The sequence below is a fragment of the Theropithecus gelada genome, chromosome 9, assembly GCF_003255815.1.
Source record: "Theropithecus gelada isolate Dixy chromosome 9, Tgel_1.0, whole genome shotgun sequence".
NCBI lineage: Eukaryota > Metazoa > Chordata > Mammalia > Primates > Cercopithecidae > Theropithecus > Theropithecus gelada.
Window position 1 is genome coordinate 89,704,903 of NC_037677.1, and position 23,817 is coordinate 89,728,719.

At 46.0% G+C, this 23,817-nt stretch overlaps 1 protein-coding gene across 2 annotated transcripts in view; it reads right to left on the reverse strand.

Annotated features, from left to right (window-relative positions):
* Positions 1-735: 735 nt before the first annotated feature.
* MYOF (myoferlin) overlaps positions 736-23,817 on the reverse strand; it is a 171,706-nt gene continuing 148,624 nt past the window's right edge. For both annotated transcript variants that reach the window (XM_025396191.1, XM_025396190.1), the window contains 11 exons: positions 23,562-23,732; positions 22,651-22,799; positions 19,732-19,871; positions 17,201-17,289; positions 17,014-17,109; positions 13,869-14,010; positions 10,642-10,741; positions 6,931-7,121; positions 4,509-4,618; positions 3,998-4,145; positions 736-1,301 (listed from right to left, as the gene is read on the reverse strand). In XM_025396191.1, coding sequence (XP_025251976.1) covers positions 1,263-1,301; positions 3,998-4,145; positions 4,509-4,618; positions 6,931-7,121; positions 10,642-10,741; positions 13,869-14,010; positions 17,014-17,109; positions 17,201-17,289; positions 19,732-19,871; positions 22,651-22,799; positions 23,562-23,732 — 1,375 coding nt within the window. In that variant the 3' untranslated portion in view covers positions 736-1,262. The remainder of the gene's footprint in view (positions 1,302-3,997; positions 4,146-4,508; positions 4,619-6,930; positions 7,122-10,641; positions 10,742-13,868; positions 14,011-17,013; positions 17,110-17,200; positions 17,290-19,731; positions 19,872-22,650; positions 22,800-23,561; positions 23,733-23,817) is intronic.

The window sequence follows — 23,817 nt, forward strand, 5'->3', positions numbered from 1 at the left end:
TGCCTTCCACCAGGATGGTAAGTTTCCTGAGGCCTCCCCAGCCATGCAGACCTGTGAGTCAATTAAACATCCTTTCTTTATAAAGTGCCTTGTCTCCGGTAGTACCTTTATAGCAGTGTGAAAACGGACTTACACATGGGGTTAAGAATGTTACCTACGTTTATAGGGCTTCCTTGTCCTTAAGTGGGTTAATACACATAAACCACTTAAAACAGTGCTGCGCACAGAGTAAGTCTCTTTAGTGTCAGCTTTTTCTTCTTTTTTTTTTTTTGAGACAGAATTTCACTCTTGTTGCCCAGGCTGGAGTGCAATGGTGCAAACTCGGCTCACCACAACCTCCGCCTCCCCGGTTCAAGCGATTCTCCTGCTTCAGCCTCCCGAGCAGTTGGGATTATAGGCATGCACCACCATGCCCGGCTAATTTTGTATTTTTAGTAGAGACAGGGTTTCTCCATGTTGGTCAGGCTGGTCTTGAACTCCCAACCTCAGGTGATCTGCCCGCCTCGGCTTCCCAAAGTGCTGGGATTACAGGCGTGAGCCACTGTGCCAGGCCAAGTGTTAGTTTTTATTATTTATAATGTTATATTCAGTTTGACCAATTGGCTAAAATTGGGCAGGATATTTATAAAGGGCATGTGGCCCAGAGGTATGCCATGGCCTTCTCTTCACTGAGACAAGGCCAGAAAAATGCCTCCTTCCCAACTTGACCCACAGCTACAACCAACAGCCAAGGGCAAAGGTGAACCATTTTTATTCAGTTTCATGACAGAGGTTAAATAGACTTTTATGACATCCATACAAAATATAACAATGGTTGTGGGCATAAATAAGAATTGTTCTAACTATTCTGATTTTATAATGCACAGCTCTTTTAGTTGATTACAAATATGAAGTATATCACCTCAATATGCAGAGATTTTTGAATTCTATTTAGCAATTTCAAAAAACTGAATTCTAGAACCGAAGACACATAAAAAGATAATTGTTAAATGGAACCAGCCACCTGGAAAAATATTTTGAAAAACATGATTTAAACTTTAGAAAATACAACTTTTAATACTTAAGAGATAACATGATGCAAATGTTGCTTGTTGACCTGACTTTCCAGGACTAAGACCCTCTGGGAATCAATGGGGCTCGGTGACGTAGCGAAACCTGCTACTGGGGTGTGGTCTCAGACACAAAATCACACTAGATGTTGGTCCACAGAGGCAGGATTCTCTCATTGCTGGATGACTCTTGAAATGAAGCCTTTGCTTTTGTTACGCATTTGGCTTTACAATCTTCATTGACAAATAGTTCTGGAAAGGAAACAAAAACAGTGGTAAAAAAAAAAATATGTATGTATATATGGTTTTCAGTTAGGGTTTCTCAATCTTGGCACTACTGACATTTTGAACCAGATGATTCTTGTTGGGGAGGGTCCTGTGCCTTGTAGGATGTTCAGCAGCTGTCACTGGCCTCTACCCACAGAGTGCCAGTAGCACCCCCCAAGTTGTTGCAACCAAAATGTCTCCAGACTTTGCCAAATGTCTTCTTGGGGGTGGGGAGCAAAATCTCCCCTAATTGGGAACTACTGGTTTAAACCAATAGAATTTTTTTTTCGAGACGGAGTTTCTCTCTTGTCACCCAGGCTGGAGTGCAGTGGCACGATCTCTGGTCACTGCAACCTTTGCCTCGCAGGTTAAAGCGATTCTCCAGCCTCAGCCTCCCAAGTAGCTGGGATTACAGGTACCCACCACCATGCCCGGCTAATTTTTTAATTTTTAGTAGAGATGGGGTTTCACCATGTTGGTCAGGCTGGTCTCAAACTCCTGACCTCAGGTGATCCGCTCGCCTTAGCCTCCCAAATTGCTGGGATTATAAGTGTGAGCCACTGTACCCAGCTGCCAATAAAATCTAAATCAGGAAAAATAACTAGGCTGGCGCAGTAGCTCATGCCTGTAATCCCAGCATTTTGGGAGGCTAAGGCGGGCGGATCACATGAGGTCAGGAGTTGGAGACCAGCCTGGCCAACATGGTGAAACCCCATCTCTACTAAAAATAAAAAAATTAGCTGGGTCTGGTGGTGGGTGCCTGTAATCCCAGCTACTTGGGAGGCTGAGGCTGGAGAATCGCTTGAACCTGCAAGGCAGATTTCGCAGTGAGCCAAGATTGTGCCACTGCACTCCAGCCTAGGTGACAGAGCAAGACTCCATCTCAAAAAAAAAAATAAAAATAAAATAACTAGGAGCAGCTTTTTAAATGGTCAAGACAGTGGGGCTGGGACTGAGTGTGGTGGCTCATACTTGTAATCCTAGCACTTTGGGAGGCCGAGGTGGATGGATCACTTGAGATCAGGAGTTCGAGACCAGCCTGGCCAACATGGTGAAACCCTGTCTCTACTAAAAATACAAAAATTGACTGGATGTGGTGGCAGGCGCCTGTAATCCCAGCTACTTGGGAGGCTGAGGCATGAGCAATGCTTGAACCTGGGAGGCAGAGGTTGCAGTGAGCTGAGATCCTGCCACTGTACTCCAGCCTAGGTGATACAGTGAGACTGTCTCCAGGAAAACAAACAAACAAACAAACAAAAAAGCAGTTTGACCATCTACGACTATAAAATAGTGTACATATACTCATAGATGACAAACTGGAAGTACTTTACTGGGGAAAAATGAAGACACAAAAATGAAGACACAAAACCCAAACCCCTGCTACTAGTGTGGCTACAATACTATTTTTTTGAGACAGAGTCTTGCTTCTTTATCCAGGCTGGAGTGCAGTGGTGTGATCTCAGCTCACTGCAACCTCCGCCTCCCCAGTAGCTGGGATTACAGGCATGTGCCACCACACCCAACTAATTTTTGTAATTTTAGTAGAGACGGGGTTTCACTATGTTGGTTTCACTATGCTGGAGTTCACTGGTCTTGAACTCCTGACCTCAAGTGATCCACCCGCTTCAGTCTCCCAAAGTGCCAGGATTACAGGCATGAGCCACCTCGCCCGGCTGATATTATTAATGTGAAGTTTGGAGTAAGAGCTTTTGAATGCCTCCTGTGACATTCAGTGCCACTCGTCCAACTTCTGAGCATGGCTTCCTCTGCCTGGACTATCCCTTCTCCACTTGGCAAACTTGAATGTCCCCTCCTTGGAGGAACTGTCTTAGCAGGGGGTGCCCACGGTTGTTTGTTTCTGTCTCCATAACAGCTCACCTCCCTTAGTAATGTGTCCTTGTTCCCATGGCTGCTAGTTCCCAGAATATGAACTGCTCCTGGGCACCCGTCATGCCAATAATTCAATCGTCTCTATAACTTAATTCCTAGCCTATCGCAGATGCACAATACATCGTCTGGATGGAGGAAGGGAGGTACTGCTTCTAGGCACACTGCCAAATCTCCCACTTGGATTCCCATTTATGGCTGGGGTGATTAGGGGAAAATTTAAGGGGGAGGGTATATGTGACATGAACCTTAAAGAATGAGTGAGGTTTTGATAGATAAATATGGACAGAGAAACAAAATTGGCAAAGGCATCCAGATAGGTAAGGGCAATAATATTTGGGGAGGTTGGGATCAACGATCTAGTTTGGGTGGAACACAGGGTGTATGTAGACCCACAATGAACCCAGATTTGGGGATTCTTGAAGCTAGGACAAGGAATTGGGGTGCAGGATGGTTTGGAACAAGAAAGTCTGAAGTCAGGAAGATCAGTTGGAAACGCTGGCTGTGGTCCAGACACACACTGATTGAGACCTGAGTGATTTCTCCTAGAATTGCTGAGACCAAAGTTATTTTCAGACCATAAAGCAAAGTTCTGCCCGTAATTTGTGAAACCCTGGGAATGTGATTCTAATTACAAGACACATTACTTTAAATTTCCCCAAAGCAGAAGGGTTGCAACCCCACGCTGCTGAGCAGGTCATTCTTCTGCACAGTGGTCAGGGCAGATGCCAAGGGAGAGGGCCAACCGCAACTCACAAGAAAGCCAAGACAAGGGGCCAAGGAAGGGCTCCTACCGGCAACGAGTAGAGGAGCACGGCCACGAAGAGCAGCAGAATGAGCAGGAACAGCAAGCCGATGATGACCCACTTAAAGCGGCGCCACACGATGAACTTCATGGTCTTGCATGGGTTGGTGAACCAGAGGAAGGAGGTTTCTGGTCGACTGCATTGCAAAGAAACGGTATCACCTACCCAACTCAGGAGGGATGCATATTTTATCCCAGAGCATAACACAGTTTCAGGAATAAAGAATCATATTAATGAGGTCAAGAAAAGATATTCCCCTTCGTTGACTGAGAAAGGCTCTTTAAACTATGACAGCTTCCTAAGATGCTGAACTTTGGTTTCCTGGAAAGGAGAATTCTTTAAACGAAGCCAGATCACCAACCTCTCCACCCCTACCCACTACTATTAACTACCAGATTAGGAAGACCACAAAAGCTAATCCATCTCATTAAGGCAATGGGAAGGGGGGCTCTCAGACTGCAGGTGTTTGGGGAGTGGGAGAACAAAGAAGGCCTCTCACTTTGGTAAGTCCAGCTTGGGGTTCATGTTGGGTTCGTCCCGCCCCTTCCCCGCTGGCCTCTCGTCGGCCTCCTTCTCGTTGAGGATTTCCAATGTCATCTCCACTTTCCCCTTCAGTAAAGCAGAGCAGGTTAAACACATGACATCACGTTTCACAAATATTTTTACTTCAACCCAAGGAGTATTCCCTGAGCAATGATTTTTATACTTGTAAAACAATCCTTAGATTGCCTTCAGTTTTTCTCAAGAGATTTCATCCCATTTCCTCGTCCATGTGTTTCTGAACTGATGCTGTGTGGGAAACTTTGAGGACAAATTGCTTCCCCCACTCCCTACTTTTCATTTGCTGTATCCCCCTCTAACGTTCTCACATTGGTCTCCTTGTCTTCCCACACACCTTCCTATGTAACTTCACTTGGACCCAGACTAACCTGAATACCGCTAATAACAATATCTAATATTTATTGAGCATTATTGTAGGCTCCCATTAAGAGAACAGAGCCATGTCTCTTCATGCCTATCATTGTCACCTATTGTGCACAGTTGCTGTCATTCAGTAGGTACTCCGTGTACACTAGCTCAATGAGTGAGTGAGTGAATGAATGTTGTCTCCCTGCTCAGGGGTTCCTGAGTGATGCTCCCAGCACCGTTTAAATGTTCTACATGGGTTATCTCATATAATACTCATGGCAACCCTACAACTACTATTGTGTTCATGTGCAAATGAGAACAGTGAGGCCAAAGTGAAAGTGGTCTAGAAACTTGCCCACTTTTGGCCCAGTGCAGTGGCTCATGCCTGTAATCCTAGCACTTTGGGAGGCCGAGGCGGGAGGATCACCTGAGGTCAGGAGTTCAAGACCAGCCTGGCCAACATGGCGAAACCCCATCTCTACTAAAAATACAAAAAAATTAGCCAGCATGGTGGCGTGCACCTGTAGTTCCAGCTACTCGAGAGGAGGAGGTTGCAGTGAGCGGAGATTGTACCACTGCACTCCAGCCTGGGCGACAGAGTGAGACTTCATCTCCAAAAACTAAAAACAAACTTGCCCACTTTCATAGTGAGCCATACCTAAAATTGTAACTGACTTTCTAAGAGCCAGGAAAGCCCGCAAGGTCACCAACAATCTGGGAAGCACTGGCCCTGAGTAGAGCTCTGAGGACTCCTACCCTTACAAGTCAGACAAAGCTGGGTTTCTGACTTCCGCAAGTTGCTTGATCTCTCCAAGCCTGTTTGTGGAATCGCTAAAATGGGGACAATGTCTACTTCATGGCGTTGTCAGCAGAACTAAGTGAGGTTATGTGCAAACTGCTGTATTGTAATGGAAAGCAGTCAGTGGTTTCCTGGGACCAGGGAGGGAGGGAGCAATGGACTCCAGAGAGAGCACAAGGACATTTTGGAGGTGATGGGAAGGTTCCGGATCTTGATTATGGTTCGATGAGTGTATACATCTGTCAAAACTCATCAAATTGTGTACTTTAAATGAATACAGTTTATGTAAATTATACACCAAGGTTGTTTTTAAAAAGATTATGAATGTAAGGCACTTGGCATACTGCCTGGTTCAAAATTAATGATAAAAAATGTTAGCTATTTTTAATAATGCATAATGAACTCGGTAGTCGTTTGTGATATGGTATGGTAACCCACACTATTGCTTCTAGATCAAAATACATCTTGAGTTCCTGAACTTGCTTGTAATTTGTGGCCTTTTTATCCAACTAATGCCAGCACATCTTGCTGCTTCCACCCTTTTTTTTTTTTTTTTTTTTTTGAGACAGACTTTCACTCTATCACCCAGGCTGGAGTGCAGTGGCATGATCTTGGCTCACTGCAACCTACACCTCCTAGGTCCAAGTGATTCTCATGCCTCAGCCTCCTGAGTAGCTGGGACTACAGGTGTGCATCACCACTCCTGGCTACTTTTTTTTTTTTTTTTTAAGTAGAGATGGGGTTTTGCCATGTTGGCCAGGTTGGTCTTGAACTCCTGACCTCAGGTGATCCACCCGCCTTGGATTACAGGCATGAGCCACCACACTCAGCCCCACCTTTTTTTTTTTTAATGAGAAAAGTCCAAATTTGAAGTTCCCTTTTCCATACTAAATTGTACTAGAAGCCCAGCATTAATTAACTTTCCTGATGAAGAAGAGTCCCAAGGAAAATATAGTGAAACTACCTGAGCTTCTAGTTTTTGACCATTCCAACTACTTCACCTTCCTCCAACTCCAAGCACATGCTTATAGCATCTCCCACCTTATATTGTAAGACAAAGGCAAACATATCCCAAAGACAAACTGTTCCTATAACTTAAACTCCCACCAATTTAAAACTTCATTTTATCTGGAGTAAGTCTATGGATAAAGGGCAAAACCGAAATGATAAAAGGCACAAACGATCTTCAACCAGAACCAGGAAATGTTCATACAGCCATCACGCGGGCGCCATCTTTCTCTGCGTAGCATGGCCACCATCCTTTCATGGACTTCTGCTCAAAGAGGGAGGCTGTCTTGGCTTTAAGGGGGTCCATGGCTTTGAGGTCCGGAATCATGTCCAAACTGCATTTCTCTGGTGATTTTGCAGGAATGATAGTGTGATGCAAGTCAAGTTCTAGGAAACCTAGCCAAGGAAACAACAGTAAGTCCAAATGAGCTTCAAGTGGATCAGCTGTTGTTCACAAGTGAACAGAACGTTCTTGTCCGGAGAGAGGCATGCAGTGATTTTGAACATGTAAAAGGTGAGTTAGAGAAAGGGGGCCTGGCAGACATTTAAAGTCTTTCCAGTTAGGATGGAAAATGGCTGAAGAAATAGCCATCAGCTGTACAGCATCTCCTGTTTTCTTTCTCAAAGACATGAGCATAAACAGAGTTCTTTAAACTAAAAGTAATGAAATATCTACAGACACAATTTTCACTCAACTCAAGGCCCTTGGATCTGAAATGTTTTCCTTTTAGTTCTGAGCTGCCCTGAGCAGAGAGGTCATTTGGCTTTGGGTCAAGACAATAGGTGCTTAGAACACAGGATGCTGGCTGGGCTCACAGCTACAATCCTAGCACTTTGGGAGGCTGAGGTGGGCAGATCACTTGAGGCCAAGAGTTCGAGATCAGCCTGGCCAACATGGTGAAACCCCGTCTCTCCTAAAAATTAGCTGGGCACGAGGGCACACATCCGTAATCCCAGCTACTCAAGAGGTTGAGGCACAAGAATCGCGTGAGCCTGGGAGGCAGAGGTTGCAGTGAGCAGAGATCGCACCACTGTTCTGCAGCCTGGGCAGCAGAGCGAGACTGTCTCAAAAAAAAAAAAACCCAAAAAACAAAAAACAAAACAAACCAACACAGGATGCTGCATGAAATGTGCACATCCAAGACTCTCCTAGTAAAACCTCAGAAACAGAATCTTGAGAAGGAACACGACTCAAAAGAAAATCCTCACCAGGAACTGAGACTCCTAGCCTCAATCAGAGTGGCTGGAGAAGCACATCGTCCCTTCTATAATGTGAGGCATTAACTCTTGTTTGTTTGTTTTGAGACTGAGTCTCTTTCTCTCACCCAGGCTGGAATACAGTGATGTGATCTCGGCTCACTGCAACCTCCGCCTCCTGGGTTCAAGCGATTCTCATGCCTCAGCCTCCCTAGTAGCTGGGACTACAGGTGTGCACCACCATGCCCAGCTAATTTTTGATTTTTAGTGGAGATGGGGTTTTGCCATGGAGACGAGGTTTTGCCATGTTGGCCAGGCTGGTCTTGAACTCCTGACCTCAGGTGATCCACCCATCTTGGCCTCCCAAAGTTCTGGAATTACAGGCATGAGCAACCACGCCCGGCCGCATTAACTCTTTAGTACCACTTCCACAGTTAGGGAAAAGTGTGTTTTGGGCTTGGGGACTCCTGTGAGCCCTTTCCTCCAGAAAATGGTGAGTGTGATGTGGGGTCAAGTCTATGGATGACTGGGGCAAGAGTCTGACCTTCAGTAGTGGCAGCAAAGAGCAACAGGGAGGTTGTGGCATTTTCTCTTTAAACTGTCAGACTTAGGGACGGCCCTTCAGCATATAGTGGACCCATAAGACACGTGACCTTAGCCTTTCTTGACCTGTGACTGCTTTTGTCTCCCCTCTCCTTTTGGTTATGTTCTCACTCGGCATTTTGAGAAACAGTCATTCTCTTTATTTGTTGTCTGACAGTTTTGTTTAAATTCCAAAGGAAGGCCAGGCATGGTGGCTCATGCCTGTAATCCCAGCAATATTGGGAGGCCGAGGTGGGCAGATTACTTGAGCTCAGGAATTTGAGACCAGCTTGGGCAACATGGCAAAACCCCATCTCTACAAAACATACACAAAATTAGCCAGGCTTGGTGGCACGTGTCTGTGGTCCCAACTACTTGGGAGGCTGAGGTTGGGAGGATCTCCTGAGCCCAGGAGGTAGAGGTGGCAGTGATCCTAGATCGTGCCACTGCACTCCAGCCTGAGCGAGAGAGTGAGAGACTGTCTCAACAAACAAAGCCAAGGGCAAACCCTTTATTAGCCTAGAATTTACTATCCATTTGCTTTATGTAAGCCTACTTGCATACTCATCTGTTTACTGACCTCTTACTAAGCACTAAGTCAAAACCATTGCATTAAGTGCTGTGCAGGGAAAAGGGATAAATAAGATACAACCTTTGGCGGGTGTTTCCTCTGCCAGGAGGGACCCCTGGAAGCAGCGTGGAAACAGGGAGACCAGTCAGGGGCTACTGTAACATGTGGCTAGCAGAAAGTGAGGTTCAACTGGCAAGTGGCAGAGATCACAGGACTAAGAAAATAAGTGTGTGTGATAAAACAGATGACACTGTAGGATGGAGTGGCTGGTGGGGCGTGGGGGAAAAGAGAGGAGGAAAACTACAGAGGACTTTGGGTGCTTTCGCCTGGGTGGCTGGGGAAATGGAGGGGTCGTGAGCTGCTAAATAAGTTCCTGAGGAGAGCAGGGGTGAGGTGAGGGAAGAAATGCTGAGTGAGATTTCAGTCACAGTACAGGCGAGCTGCCTGCCAGGTATAAGGGTAGGGGATTCTGGCCAGGAATCGGGAATGACCCTCAACGATTTCCTTTGACTGTACCACAGGCACTCTGAGAGCACAGGCTACACATCCTGGTTTAGGAGCCACACTTTGCAGAAAGGTGAGAGTTGAAGCATGACCTTCCACTGAGGTGAGAGTGGGTAAATCCCTGGAAGGGGTGGTTGGCAGGTTGGAGGAGAGCAGAAGAACCTCAGGGAAGGCCTGTATTTAAAGAGTGGGAGTCTGGGCACTGTGGCTTATGCTTGTAATCCTGGCACTTTGGGAGGCTGAGGTGCAAGGATTGCTTGAGCTCAGGGGTTTAAGACCAGCCTGGGCAACATAGTGAGACCTCATCTGTACTAAAAAGTAAAAAAAAAAAAAAAAATTAGCCAGGTGTGGTGGCACACGCCTGTAGTCCCAGCTACTCAGGAGGCTGAGGGGGAAGGATTTCTTGAGCCCAGGAGGTTGAGGTTACAGTAAGCTATGATCGTGCCACTGCACTCCAGCCTGGGTAACAAAGAGAGACTTGTCTCCAAAAATACAAAAAATTAAAAAATAGAGTGGGATGCAGAAACAAGGCTGGCTAATGTGACAAGGCCAGAGCCAGGAAGAGTGAAAATCTGGAGAGCACAGTGCCATGGGGGGCGAGGGAGGAGTGCGCCAGGAGAGGGAGGGGCCCGGGCTGAGGGTGCATTGAACTAGTGCCCTTACCACAGAAGACAGGAGCAATGGCTGGGGGATTGGGGGACCTTGGTAACTTGGGAACAGGTTGAGGAGGCTAGGAGCTGATTCCCAGATGCTGAGGAGAGAGTGGCTGGTTTGAAAGTGGATATAGGAGTGTGGCATCCGCCTGCAGAAACAGGATTTGAGTCTCCACAGACAGACAGGAGCTGGTGTAAGACCCTCACCAGAGCCCTTGAAAAGGGATGGTACTCACTGTCAGGCCGCACTGCCAAGAGCTCATGCAAGCAGTGGGTGTGTCCCTATCCCCCACCAGGCCCCCATTACCAAAAAGTATTGAAGATTTAAAGAATTGCTTCCAAGTTTTCATTGACCTCACTAATTCCAAGTATAGTTTCTTAGAAGCAATGATCCAAATGGAAGCCCTACCCAAGTAGTCATCCAGAGAAAACTTGTCATTGTCCCATATCTGAATGATCAGCCTGGGTGGGATTCGAAATTCCGTTTGGTCAATACTCCAGAAATGCTCCTAAAATGAAAAGAAACATGGACACACCAGGTGATCATGATGACTCTGAAACACTCACCTTTGGCTCCTTAAGACAGCATCAAAGCGGGGGCCTTTCTCGCCTTTGCACCTCCCACCCTGACACTCCCTTGGGCCTCAATCCTTCCACTTTATCTGTATGGAGAGCAGTCCGGCTCCCCAGGAAATCACAAGCTGGGCAACTGAAAGAATGTCCCAGGCTTTTCCCAAAGATTTCTTGCCATGTCCCTATCAGTGTGACTTCCTGCTGCCACCTGGGGGTTGGAGAGTGACTCATCTCCCCACCAAAGACCCCTATGTCCTATTTAGATTATCCTCCTAAGGCCAGGCATTCTAGGCCAGCCCACAGTTATCACCCACTGGGGTGTCACTTCTGCTTAGCAACTTTCCGCCCACCCCCCACCCCCCACCCACACAGATGTCTGAGTGTGCTCTCATTCTACGTGGCGGTAAGGAGACGGCCCAGATTCTACTCTTTTCTCAGTGCAGATTTAGAATGTCCTGGGATTTTTGGCCTTTGAAAAATACCACTGGGCTGGGTGCAGTGGCTTGTAATCCCAGCACTTTGGGAGGCTGAGGACACTTGAGGCCAGGAGTTTGAGACCAGCCTGGCCAACATGGTGAAACCCCGTCTCTACTAAAAATACAAAACATAGCTAGGTATGATGGTGCATGCCTGTAATACCAGCTACTTGGGAGGCTGAGGCATGAGAATCACTTGAACCTGGGAGGTGGAGGTTGCAGTGAGCCGAGATCATACCACTGCACTCCAGCCTGGGTGACAGAGTGAGATTCTATCATCTTAGAAAACAAAAAAAAAAAGAAAGAAAGAACAGAGAAAGAAAGAAGAAAGAAAAATACCACTGGCTTTTGTTTGCTTGTGGTCACTTAAGACCCTCAGATCCTCATACTAGAGGTAGAGTCGAAGGAGGACTAGGTAAATGTCCTGCAAGTTCTTGCTTCTCCTTGCCTCAATGTTAGCCAAGATTAAACATCTCTTCAGCTCAGGTACACCTAAGTTCCTCTGGTCCTAGTGGAAAGGAAATTTCCCAGTGCTTCATTAATTTGAAGGAAGATCACTGGGTTGTTTGTTTTTCATATTCCAGGAATGTTTTCCTTTGCAGGGCTCAGAGAGCCTGGCTCTGAGGGACTGGACAGCCCACTCTGCTATTGTCTGTTGCTGCCTGACTGTCCTGGGTAGGATCATGCTCTAAGCACCACAGGGTATGGGGAGGTCCAGCCCTAGATGTGGGTAAACTGAAAGGTAACCGTACCTAAAAGGCCTGATCCCTGCCATCAGCCCTGATGCCACACCATCTGAAAGTATGCATTTTTGATGTCACATTGAGCCTCTGTGCCTCTTGAAAGCCCCTTTGGCACTTTGGGAGGCCAAGGTGGGAGAATAGCTTGATCCCAGGAGTTCGAGACCAGCCTGGGCAACAAAGTGAAACCCTATCTCTACAAAAAATATGAAAATTAGCCAGGCTTGGTGATGCATGCCTGTAGTTCCAGCTACTAGGGAAGCTGAGGTGGGAGGATTGCTTCAGCCCAGGAGGTCAAGGCTGCAGTGAGCCATGATGCACCACTGCACTCCAGCCTGGGTGGCAGAGTGAGACCCTGTCTCAAAAAGAAAAAAAAAAGGCCCCCTTTGAAGGCATTCATCCCACTGGTATGAAAACCCACCCACTGGCTGGATGCGGTAGCTCACACCTGTAATCCCAGCACTTTGCAGCGCTGAGGTGGGTGGATCACCTGAGGTCGGGAGTTCAAGATCAGCCTGACCAACATGGAGAAACCCCATCTCTACTAAAAATACAAAATTAGCCAAGCGTGGTGGTGCATGCCTGTAATCCCAGCTACTTGGGAGGCTGAGGCAGGAGAATCGCTTGAATCCAGGAGGTGGAGGTTGCAGGGAGCCAAGATTGTGCCATTGCACTCCAGCCTGGGTGACAACAGTGAAACTCTGTCTCAAAAACCAAAAAACAGTGCTTACTACAGCATTAGCACTGAGTAGAGCCAGCAGAGGGTAGGCCTAATGCGACACAGGGCTGGTGGCTGGTACATTCTGATCAGGTGTGGGGAGAGGAGGTGACCAGGCAGAGCTAGGGGAAGCTGAGAGAATGTGGAGGCAGGAATGGAACAGGGCATCTATGGAAGACATCTGTTATTATTGACTATGCAGGTTCTAGACCCCCTTTATTGGAATGAAGGCACCCAGCTTTTCCTTAGCGGACTCCCCTTTCCCCCAAATTTTAGAGAAGCTGCCTCTGTCTCTAACTCTGGAGCCTGGACAATCAGAGCATCCCTGGGCAACAATGGTTGGTTCAGGGATAGGCACATGACCCCCAAAGGCAGAGACACTGAGGCCCAATTCCAGAACTCTGGTGGGCCCCATGAGGGCTTCGCTCTTCTCTTTCTGCTGAGGTTAGAGGGGAGGACAGGATGTTACCTGGGGCTGCCACCGTGAGTCCGTGGAGGAGGGTGGGGCGGAGGAGCGGGGAGCGTGAGACCAATTTCTAAAGTCATCATCACTTCACCGCGGGATCCAGACGGGCCTAAAGCCAGCAGACCCCTGGACTTTTTGGTAATGTGAACCAATACATCCCTTTTCTGGCGTCAGCCAGTTTGAGTTGAGTTCTGTAACTGAAAGTCTAACTAGTTAAGACCAGAAGGGCCCTGAGCCCTCACGGCGGTGTCTCAGAAGGAGGTAAAGCAGACGTGGAGGTTTAATAAGGAAGGACACCCACTTTAATACCGGGCCTCTGCTTGACTCTGCCTAGCCTGGGAAGACGTCAGTCTCCCTGTCACATAAAGAACACACTTGGGTTGTTGTTTATACTAATACAAAACCATTACTTCTCCCCTTTATCCTTCACCGCACCACCAGTATGTGAGGGGAAAGTTGTGTTCCTTATGCTTCCTAATTACACAAACACCTGTCCTAGCAGTGTGACCTTGGACCAGTATCAAGGTGGCAGATTCCCCATCTCTACTGAAAAGGAGCCAGACTCAGTGACGTCCGAGATCCTGAGCAGCTCCAGCCTTCTATGAGTTTGCGTTAAGGAAGATCCGTGATACCCACTTCCCACTGGCATATTTCAGAGCTCACTTTTTTCGCAACGATACAGAGTTGTTCGGCTGGAAGGTAGTCAAACGGGAAAACAAATCTCCAGTTAAAATTCCCTTCACCATCCAAAGACCTGTAATGGACATCTGTTTTCTGTTTGTTTTCTTCATTGCCAGGAATCCAGCTGAAAGGCAGAGGCAAATAGACTTAGCTTCACGTGATTGACAAGTCACGTAGCCGCAAAATTGTGCAGTAATTAGGGGAGCGAAGAGCAGGAGAATGAATGCACTTTTCTTGGGCAGATTCCAGTTATCTACGGAGCTGCGGGTGATTTATGGAGGGGAGGTGCTCTATTGCATCCAACACAGGTTGTGGCCAAATAAAATATCATCCCTCTAAAACCAAAGCAGGAAACCCTTTAGATTTCAGTTAACAGGGCTAAGGTGAAATTTTCTGGAAAACATCAACAATGTAGCTTCTATTTTGGGTACATTGAAGCCTGCTGGCTATGATTTGAGTCCTCACAACTATAACTCATCAGTGTCTGTCAGCACTGCTGATAGGTTAAATGAATATGAGTTAGCTCAAAATTTTAGCATTTCCTTTCCCATATTTTACTTAAGCAGACCAAAGAAGCACAAATCAAGTAATCTTACAGCTTCCTTTTTATAAATTATTCTTAAATTCACTATGATAATATTAATGATACTGGCAAGGAAGATGTCAGCTCTTATTTCCACGTGCATATCTATGAGCATTCATTTCACTAACATCTTAACTTCTAACGTTCGAGAAGTTTTCTTCTGCTTGTGCCTGGCACATAGCAGACGCTAGATAAATACCTACTGAAGGAACGAATGAATGAGTGTGCCCAAAAAGAAGCTGTTGCTACTGGGAGGACTTCTAGTTTGAAACCAGGGGGTAACATTCGATTTTACACTGTCAAAGCAATAGAGAGTGCATGGTTCTCGAAACTGCACATTAGAATCACATTAGAATCGACTGGGGACATTTTAAAAATATTGATGCCTGGACCCCACAGATAGAGATTCTTGGTAGGAGGCAGGCCTGGCTGGAAAAAACTCTCTGAGCCTCATCTCGCATCTGTAAAATAAGATTAATGATATGTGCTCTCTTCACCTGGTCGACACGAAGACAGAAAAGATTATGGTTTAGCAGGGGCAGAGTGCGAATGGGGACACCTTTAACTCACAGGTTATCTTCTGTGAACCAGGTATGTACCATGCATTATTTTATTCTTCCCAACAACTGTGTGACTATCTCCACTTTGTGGAAGAGGAAACTGAGGTTCAGAGAGAATATATTAACTTGTACAAGGTCACATAGCCCAGAACTGACATGATTCCCAGGTCAGTCTGATTGCAAAGTCCACACCTGTTACTCTGCCTCAACCATAGAGACTGCAAAGTCATTCGAAAATATTAAGTCCTTCTATTAGTAGTGGTATTAATATCAATCAACTACAGTACTTTGCTAGTCAATTAACTGACTAGATAAATAAGTTGAAAGATTCCTTTTGACTATTAACTTTCTTTTTTTCTTTTTAAAGAACCAGATTCTCACTATGCTGCCCAGGCTGGACTTCAAACTACGGGGCTCAAGTGATCCTCCTGCGTCAGACTCATGAGTAGCTGAGACTGCAGGCATAAGCCACCATGCCCAGTTTTGACTATTAATTTTTAAGGTAACTCATCGAGGTGAGTTCATGTTCTCTTGGTCACGACCTTAGTGGCCTCACCTCCTGACCTATCCCTAAGGGTCACCATCATCCTGTCCTAGACTGCTCACCCTTACAGCTCTTCCTCTCTTTTCTTGTGAATTTTCACATTTAATTTTAAACATAAATCTTTTCATACTTTAAGACAAATCAAACAGCTCCTCTAGGTATATGTATTTGTGTGCATGTATGTATAGCTTGATATGTAATACAATACCCAGCTGTGTCTAGTATCTTTTCACATATCGTATTTAGATTTTTATTGCACATTTTTCAAAGTACTTTAAGTTGAGCTTTATTCTCTGATTAGAGGAGTTTTCTCTCAGTTCAGAATTACTTGAGTTTGTTTCCTCGATTTGAAAAAAAAAATAATGCTTATGATAGTCAAATAAATTTGCATATATATAATTAGCTGATTAGTTTTCCGTAGAGAATGGTAATGAGATCCCAAAATGAGAAAGAATAATGAAGAACTTGATGAAACATTCCCTGTTTACAGTGAACCTAAATGATACTAATTATATCTTTAACAAAGTTTTGATTGAAGGCCACATGGGATTATATAGGTGAAAGTTTATTCTGACTTTATGAATATATTAAATGTCACAAGTCTTATCTTTTATATATCAAGGAACCAAACTCAGTCCACGTGGAACAGCAACAATACTATCTGCCAGGCGCTGTCCTAAATGCTTTGAATAATTGGATCACCTGAATATCCCTGGGAAGGAGGGAATAATCATTATCACCATTTTACAGATGAGGAACAGCGAGCTAACTACCTTGCCCAGCCAGCAGGGAAAGTACCAGAATTTAGTCACTATGCTGTACTGCACGCAACATCTATGATTGAGGCATATGATCAAGGCATCCACACAGACGATTTGAAATTGAATTAGGCAAGTAAGAGAATATTGAACAACAATGACCCTGGACATGTTGGATGCTGGCATTCAGTGCAGGTTGGTAGAATAAATGACTTCTTTTGAAATCTGTGAACATTTCCTCTTTTCCATAGACATGGGCTTCTGGTAATACAGTATGTAGAAAATGAAATTTTGGAAGCTTTACTTGTGTCTCAAAGGCTATTCAGGGTATCAAAGGGGAATAAAAAGAAACTACATGGCTAAAAAGTCCCAGAAATAATAAATCTGCTCAAGAAACTGAAAAAAAATCCACTTTGTCAAAAAGGAAACAAATAAATATTTATCAGTTCTTATAATCCTTATATAGCTTTGCTCATAAACAAAGTCCATACAGGTCTCACTCTCTCTTTCTCTATTCTCTCCCCTTTGCTTTCCAGGAGCTACCTAAGTAGATCACATTAATGAGATAAAATAGCCTCAAAAAACCAAGAATCCTATCTTGGGCGCATTCAGTAATGAAAACTCACGAAGGAGAGAGTCTGTTTCCCTGAGCTTGGCAAAGTCTCTTGTGTGCTAACCTCACCCTTTGACGTAGATGTCACTCATTTCCTCTCCTGTGATGCTTTTCTCATCCAAGATAACGTCCTTGGTGTTCCAGATGATCACACGCAGGTAGTATCTGCAAGAAGCACAGTTGGAAGGTACTTTTTTTCTGGTCCTGGACCAAGTCCCCAGCCCAGTGTATGTAGCAGGGTCTCAAGATGACTTACTTCTTGGCTTTCCGGGGTGTGATGTTGAAAGGAGGGCCTGGTGGCCCCAAACTCTTGGGGAAAACATCCACCCACATCTGAAGTTTTCCCTAAACCATTTGAAAATGAAAAGAGGACTGAAGTTATATGATGGGTAGCAGAAGCCACAATTTTCTTTCATATTTCTTAGATGAAACTGTTTCTTCAGTCCCTCTAATTTATTAGTCCATATGGAAGGCAAGAAGTGGAAGAGAGCAAACCAAGATTAATCTTGTATGTACAATGTCATTTGGGCCACCCACTTTCCATTCTCACCCAGGGGTCTCTGATGGCTGCACATGTCCACCTATATCATAGTCTGGGTCTCACCTGGTTAATAAAACTGCAGACTTCCCATCACTAACCCAATCCCAACATACCCACACATATACCCCACATGCAGGCATGCACACACACACACGCACACACCCACCCCCTCTTACAATGACTTAAAATTGGGTCCTTCACCTTTAGCAGTTCTCATGCTGTCATTCTATCCATCACATTGCCCACCTGACACCAATCTCCATTTTGCCATACCCAAGTGTTTCTCTACTTACCTCAAAATACAAAAAGTAATGAATGCAATTAGTGAAAATGGTATTAAATTTTGTAAAAGGAAAACTTACAACAAGGAAAACTGACAACATGGCATTTTCAAAACAGGAGCTCAAACAATGATAATATTATAGTTCCCAAAAGGTAAGGATTCCTGGCCATTGGTTCATTGGTGCCCACCACCAGGTAAGTGGCTAGCAGGAAGGGGAGGTGAAAGCCTGGACTGACATTTGTGCTGCCATCCTGGGGAGGTCCTGCTCAGCTCTTTGACTGCCACAGACTGGGCCCATCCATCTGACTCGAATGTTCTTCCAGACAGGTCAGGAATGCCATGAAAAAACTATATCAACCGTACGAACCAATCTGTATTCTTCAAACTGTTTTTGAATGTTCTGTAGACTCTGTCTTTAGACAAAAACAAACTGATCTTCAAGAAAGTTGCCAGGGAAACCACTAGATTGGCTTCCTAATGCATTGTGACCAAAATACATTAAGTGCAGCTCTTGAAAAGGGATATATTTTACTATGATCCGACGCTCCTCCAACTAATCTGTAGGGCTCAGGGCTCTACAATTCATCAAGCACTCTACAGAATATTAGGCGTCCAGTGTCTCCCCAAACCCAGTCACAGTCTGTGGCTAATGCTGTAGGCAGAAGTGATGGGGGTTTGTGGATTCCCAGGGAGAACTCTTCCTCAATCTGTCATTTCTTGAAACTCCTTATACAGCTAAGGGGCAAGAGGAGAAAAAGGAGGAATAGATTCTTTGGTGAAAGGAAGAAATGGAAATGTAGAACAAAATAAAAGCAAGAAGGAAGTGACAAAACAACCTAGAAAGCCCAGGCCAACCCTTTTGCAATCAGCACGTCCATAGTTTTGCTGTCAGGGTCAACAATATTAGCATCATGAGATTAATCTTTTTTTTTTTTTTTGAGACAGAGTCTAGCTGTGTCATCCAGGCTGGAGTGCAGTGGTGTGATCATGACTCACTGCAACCTCTGCCTCCCCAGTTCAAGCAATTCTCCTGCCTCAGCCTCCCCAGTAGCTGGGATTACAGGCACCCACCATCGCATCCAGCTAATTTTTGTATTTTTAGTAGAGGTGGGGTTTCACCATCTTGGCCAGGCTGGTCTCAAACTCCTGACTTTGTGATCCACCCGCCTCAGCCTCCCAAAGTGTTGGGATTATAGGTGTGAGCCACCTCGCCCATCCTAGATTAATATTTCTTAAAGTGTGATCAGAACCTCTTCAGGTACTTGTTAAAATTCAGATTCCTGGACCCACCCTAGACCTACTGGATCCAAATCTCAGACATGACCTGGACATCTTTATTATAACAAGCTTCCACATAGATTATTTTGTCAGTGGCCATGTCTTGCTTTGCTTCTGTGGAAACTGCTCTCCATCTTCTGGGAGTGGAATGTCCCCCATCGCTATCCACATGGTCCTCGCCTCCCTGATACTGTAGTCTCAGATGGCACCTCCTGAACTGGGCTAAGCTCACTTTCCCAGACCCTGCCCACCTCGCTGGAGCTGAGTGGTCCCATGGTTGGCAAGGGGGCCAAGTCTGGGCAACGAATCCCTATGCATTTAGAAGTAAATGGGGCTGCATTACAACACACACGCACTCAAGGACTCTCTGTAATACCTGGACTCATAGGAAGGTGATCACAGCAAGAGGGCAGATGAAATAGACCCAGAGAAACAGAGATGAGACAGAGAGACCCTGGTTCTGGTTTGATCTGAGTCATGGCCAATCTCCTTTCTGGATTTAGAGAGTTACCTGGAAATTCTTACAAAAAATTCCCCTTTAATATGACACTAATTTGAATCTCATTCCTATCTCTGTACATCTAAAAGCATTCAAAGAAGATAAAAGGGGCAAACACGTCAACTACTGCCATTGATTGCATTTGGGGCAGGGATAATGGTCTTTAAGGGAGGGGAGGCCCTTTACCTGGGAAATGTTGGGCTGGAAGGTGCTGTGCAAAGTCCTTGTTTCCACGTGCTCGGGGACCAGCCCCTGAGTCCTGAGGATGTGAAGAGCAAGCCGCTCTTCAGGGGCCCCGAGGTGTCGGTGCAGGATTTTGTTGGCTTCTGCAATGGAAAGCGGCATTGAAGCAGGAATGAGTATTTGGGAATAGTTTAGCCAGATTGCCTGGAGCTGCTTCCAGCACTTCATCCCAGACTTTGCCAAAATGGACAGGCGGTACCAACATGCAGACTTTGGCTTGTGAAGGAAGAGTTGACAGAACTGACCAGGAGCCCTGCCCCACCCAGGCTCAAACCTAACTTGCGGACTGCCGATAGTCAAGGGACCAGGACGCCAGAACGGGTAAGTGGGAGCATTCTGTATTTAATTCTGTGGCACGAGCTCATGGCGTGCCTGTTTCTCAGCCTCCCTTGTGGTTAGAGGAGGCCATGTGACCAAGTTCAGCCAGAGGGTAACATGGGTAGAAGTGACGTGTGTATCCCCTCCGGACCTGGCCCATAAATCCCTCGTGGGTAGGAGTCTCTATGTGCCTTTTTATTCTGACTGCAAAAAGGAACAGCAGCCTTAGACTCCTGCACTGAAGAACTGCAGAGCTAGAAGATGGCAGGGACCTGGGTCCATGGAGCACTGCTTGGAAGACAGCTACCTACCTGGAGGAATATCTACTTAGAATCAATGAGAAATAAACTTTTGTGTTAGAACACGGACATTTGGAGGTTCAATTTTTACAGCAGCTAGCATCACTGTGGTATTCTGGTTTTTTGTTTCTTGAGATAGTCTCGCTCTGTCATCCAGCTGGAGTGCAACAGTGCAATCGGCTCACTGCAACCTCTGCCTCCTGGGTTCAAGTGATTCTCACGCCTCAGCCTCCCGGGTAGCTGGGACTACAGGCATGTGCCACTTCACGCAGCTAATTTTTGTATTTTTAGTAGATGGGGGTTTTCGCTATGATGGCCAGGCTGGTGTTGAACTTCTGTGCTCAAGCGATCTGCCCATCTCGGCATCCCAAAGTGCTGGGATTACAGGCGTGAGCCACCGCACCCCGCCATCACTATGGTATTCTGAAAACACAGGCCCCAGATTCTCTTGACACTTCTCCCATGAAGAGGTGGGGTCTGTGTTATTTCCCTTTGAATCTGGAGACGTAGTCAAACACTAAAGTATGGAGAAAAGATGCTGTGTGACTACGAGGCTTAGACACAAAAGGCCACACAGCTCCTGCCTGGTTTTCTGGGGACCCCACTCTGGGGGACACCATCCACATGTAAGGAGCCTGAGTCCGCAGAGTCTGCCATGCTGGAAAGGCCTGTGTAGGTGCTCTGGTCATCAACCCCAGCCGAGAGCCAGCACAACTGCCAGCTGCGTGTGTGGGCCACCTGATGGCTCCCCCCGAGCAGGGCTCTCAGATGACTGCAGCCTCAGCCGACATCTGACTGCAACCTCAGGAGATGAGCCACCCAGTCTCAAACGTAACTTGTGGACTGCCAAGAGCAAAGGGACCAGAACTCCAGATCCAGCGAGTGGTAGCGTTCTGTATTTACTCTTGCAGCACAAGCTCACGGCCAGCCTCGGCCAGAACTGTTCACCTGAGCCCATCCTGAACTCCTGACCCCCCAAAATGGTGAGGAAAACAAATGGTTGTTTTCAGTTACTAAGTTTGGGGTGATCTGTTATACATCAATAGTAACTGGAACAATCCCCATGACAGGGGAGTTGTCCGTTTGGGGTTACCCTTAACCATCAGACCATGATGCTTCCCAATTTATTTCCAATCCTGTTTGCAAGTTCACGTTAGCAGCATCAACATTTCGTAAACATCTAATCATCCCTGATACCAAGTCCTCTTTAAAATGCAAAGACAAAACATAGGTTTTTTTGTTTGTTTTTTGAGACAAGGTCTCACTGTCACCCAGGCTGGAGTACAGCGGCACGATCTTGGCTCACTGCAACCTCCACCTCCTGGGTTCAAGTGATTCTCATGCTTCAGCCTCCTGAGTAGCTAGGATTACAGGTGCATGCCACCACACCTAGCTCTTTTTTTTTTTTTTTGTAGTTTTAGTAGAGATGGGCTTTCACCATGTTGGCCAGGCTGGTCTTGAACTCCTAACCTCAAATGATCCACCTGCCTTGGCCTCCGAAAATGCTGAGATTACAGGTGTGAACCACTGTGCCTGGCCTGAAAACATAGTTTTTTACAATGTCGTGAATCAAGCTGAGGAGCAGAAAGCACTTTTCTTCCTGTGCACCTTTGTTCAGCTCCCCTTGGATATCCCATGCACCTGCCACCACCCCCTCTGGGTATCCCTCCCCCATGCAAAATATGGAAGCACAGTTCGCACGCTCTGTGATGCTTACTGCAGTCTTTGTCAGTGTGGCTAGCTGTTGATGCGTCAGGACAGGCCGTATTATAAATTGCTGCTTGGAAAGAGCAAGACCCCAAGCTTGGACATGAGCCAAATGGGAACGTAGCAGGCTCTTCAAGCCAACCACAGCATCCCTGAAGCTTCTGGGAGAAGGGATGGAACAAATGATGGAATAAACCTGGAAGGGAAATTCCTGCACTACCATCTGGGCATTTTTGAGCAAATTATGCATTACATGGAAATTAGTTCATTACTAGTACTTTGTGTAAAACTCTAATGGCTACGATCTAAAAAGGGCAAGTAAAACATAAGACAGACAAGAAAATGTGTCCACTTTGACACTTGACAAGACAGCAGAACTCTGATGTGGCTGTTGTTAGTGTTGTTAGATAGTGTCACGTGCGCAGAGCCTCGTGGTGTAATTAGGGTACTGGCTCTGTCTATTCACTCCCCCAAACCAAGCAATATATATGGGTTACTATACTTTGTACAAGTTTACAATCCACAGCTAGGTGCTCACCAAATTCATCCAAACTGTAGTCTCGTCCTCCGTATCTGATTCTACTCCCATCTTCGGAAAGGATGGGTTGTGGGAAGCCTTTGAATCTGGCGACATTTTGAAGCAGCTGTGTTGGTCTCAGTTGATCTCGCCAGGTGTTGACTCCAGAACTGTGAAGAGCATCACATGGCTCGGAGTTATGGAGCAGCCTGCAGGTTCTTCTCGGATTCACACACACATGCTCGTGGACTCTTTGGTGCTCCCATACAGTGGGAGCAGGAAATCTGCGCTACACTCCGACTTTGGCCTAGAAATCTATTTCAGAGTCCTAAAAATCCATATGCTATTTTGGCCTCAGCGAAACAGATGTATTTATTTATTTAACATGTATGTAGCCCTCAGTTTCCTCCTCTGTAAAAGTGAGGAGTTTGACTGAGATCACTGAGTCATAATAGGCAAACTCATAAACTAGAAATTGCAAGCTATGTCTCATCAGATACTGTGGAAAGACACTGTATAGCAGGCAGGAGAAAAAGGACATCACAAAATTAAGTACAAGGCGCAGAGAATCCCTATTTCCCAAGGGCAGGGAATCCTTGCTATTAAACATTGCCAGCCCTCAGTCCTTGACATCCAGGAGGGGCTCAGTGAGGGGTAGCAAGGGAACTGGTCTTCTGGGCTGCCACCTGTGCCATTCCCCAGTGCATGGCACTGCTCCAGCTGCCACCATTTTACACACACTGTGATGTGAGTGGGGTTCATGAGGTGGCTCTAAGATTCCCTAAAATAATCCTGTGATTGAAATCCGTACCTAACTGAGTGACAGGAGCAGTGGCTCAGTGAAGGAAGGCGCTAAGGTAGAGGGCCTAGGCCTCCTCGGGTGCCAATGTCAGAGGCAGCAAAGTGCCTCTTGTACGGTCAAAGCAACTTACACACAGTACTCCTCTGGTATGCCGCAGTGGGACCCAAAGCGGGAAAGGAATCGGTTTTCCAGATCAATAATTGTTTCTCCTACTTTTTCATCCCGGGTAAAGGTGTCATAATCATAGACAGAAATTTTCAGGTCTTTTTCCTGAGGTAAGTAGCAGCTCAGTTCGTACATCCTAAATAAACAAATGCAAGGTCAGAATCTTCACGATCCATCTGGGTACCTCACAAAAACCCGTGCTCTGTGCACAGAATTCCCCG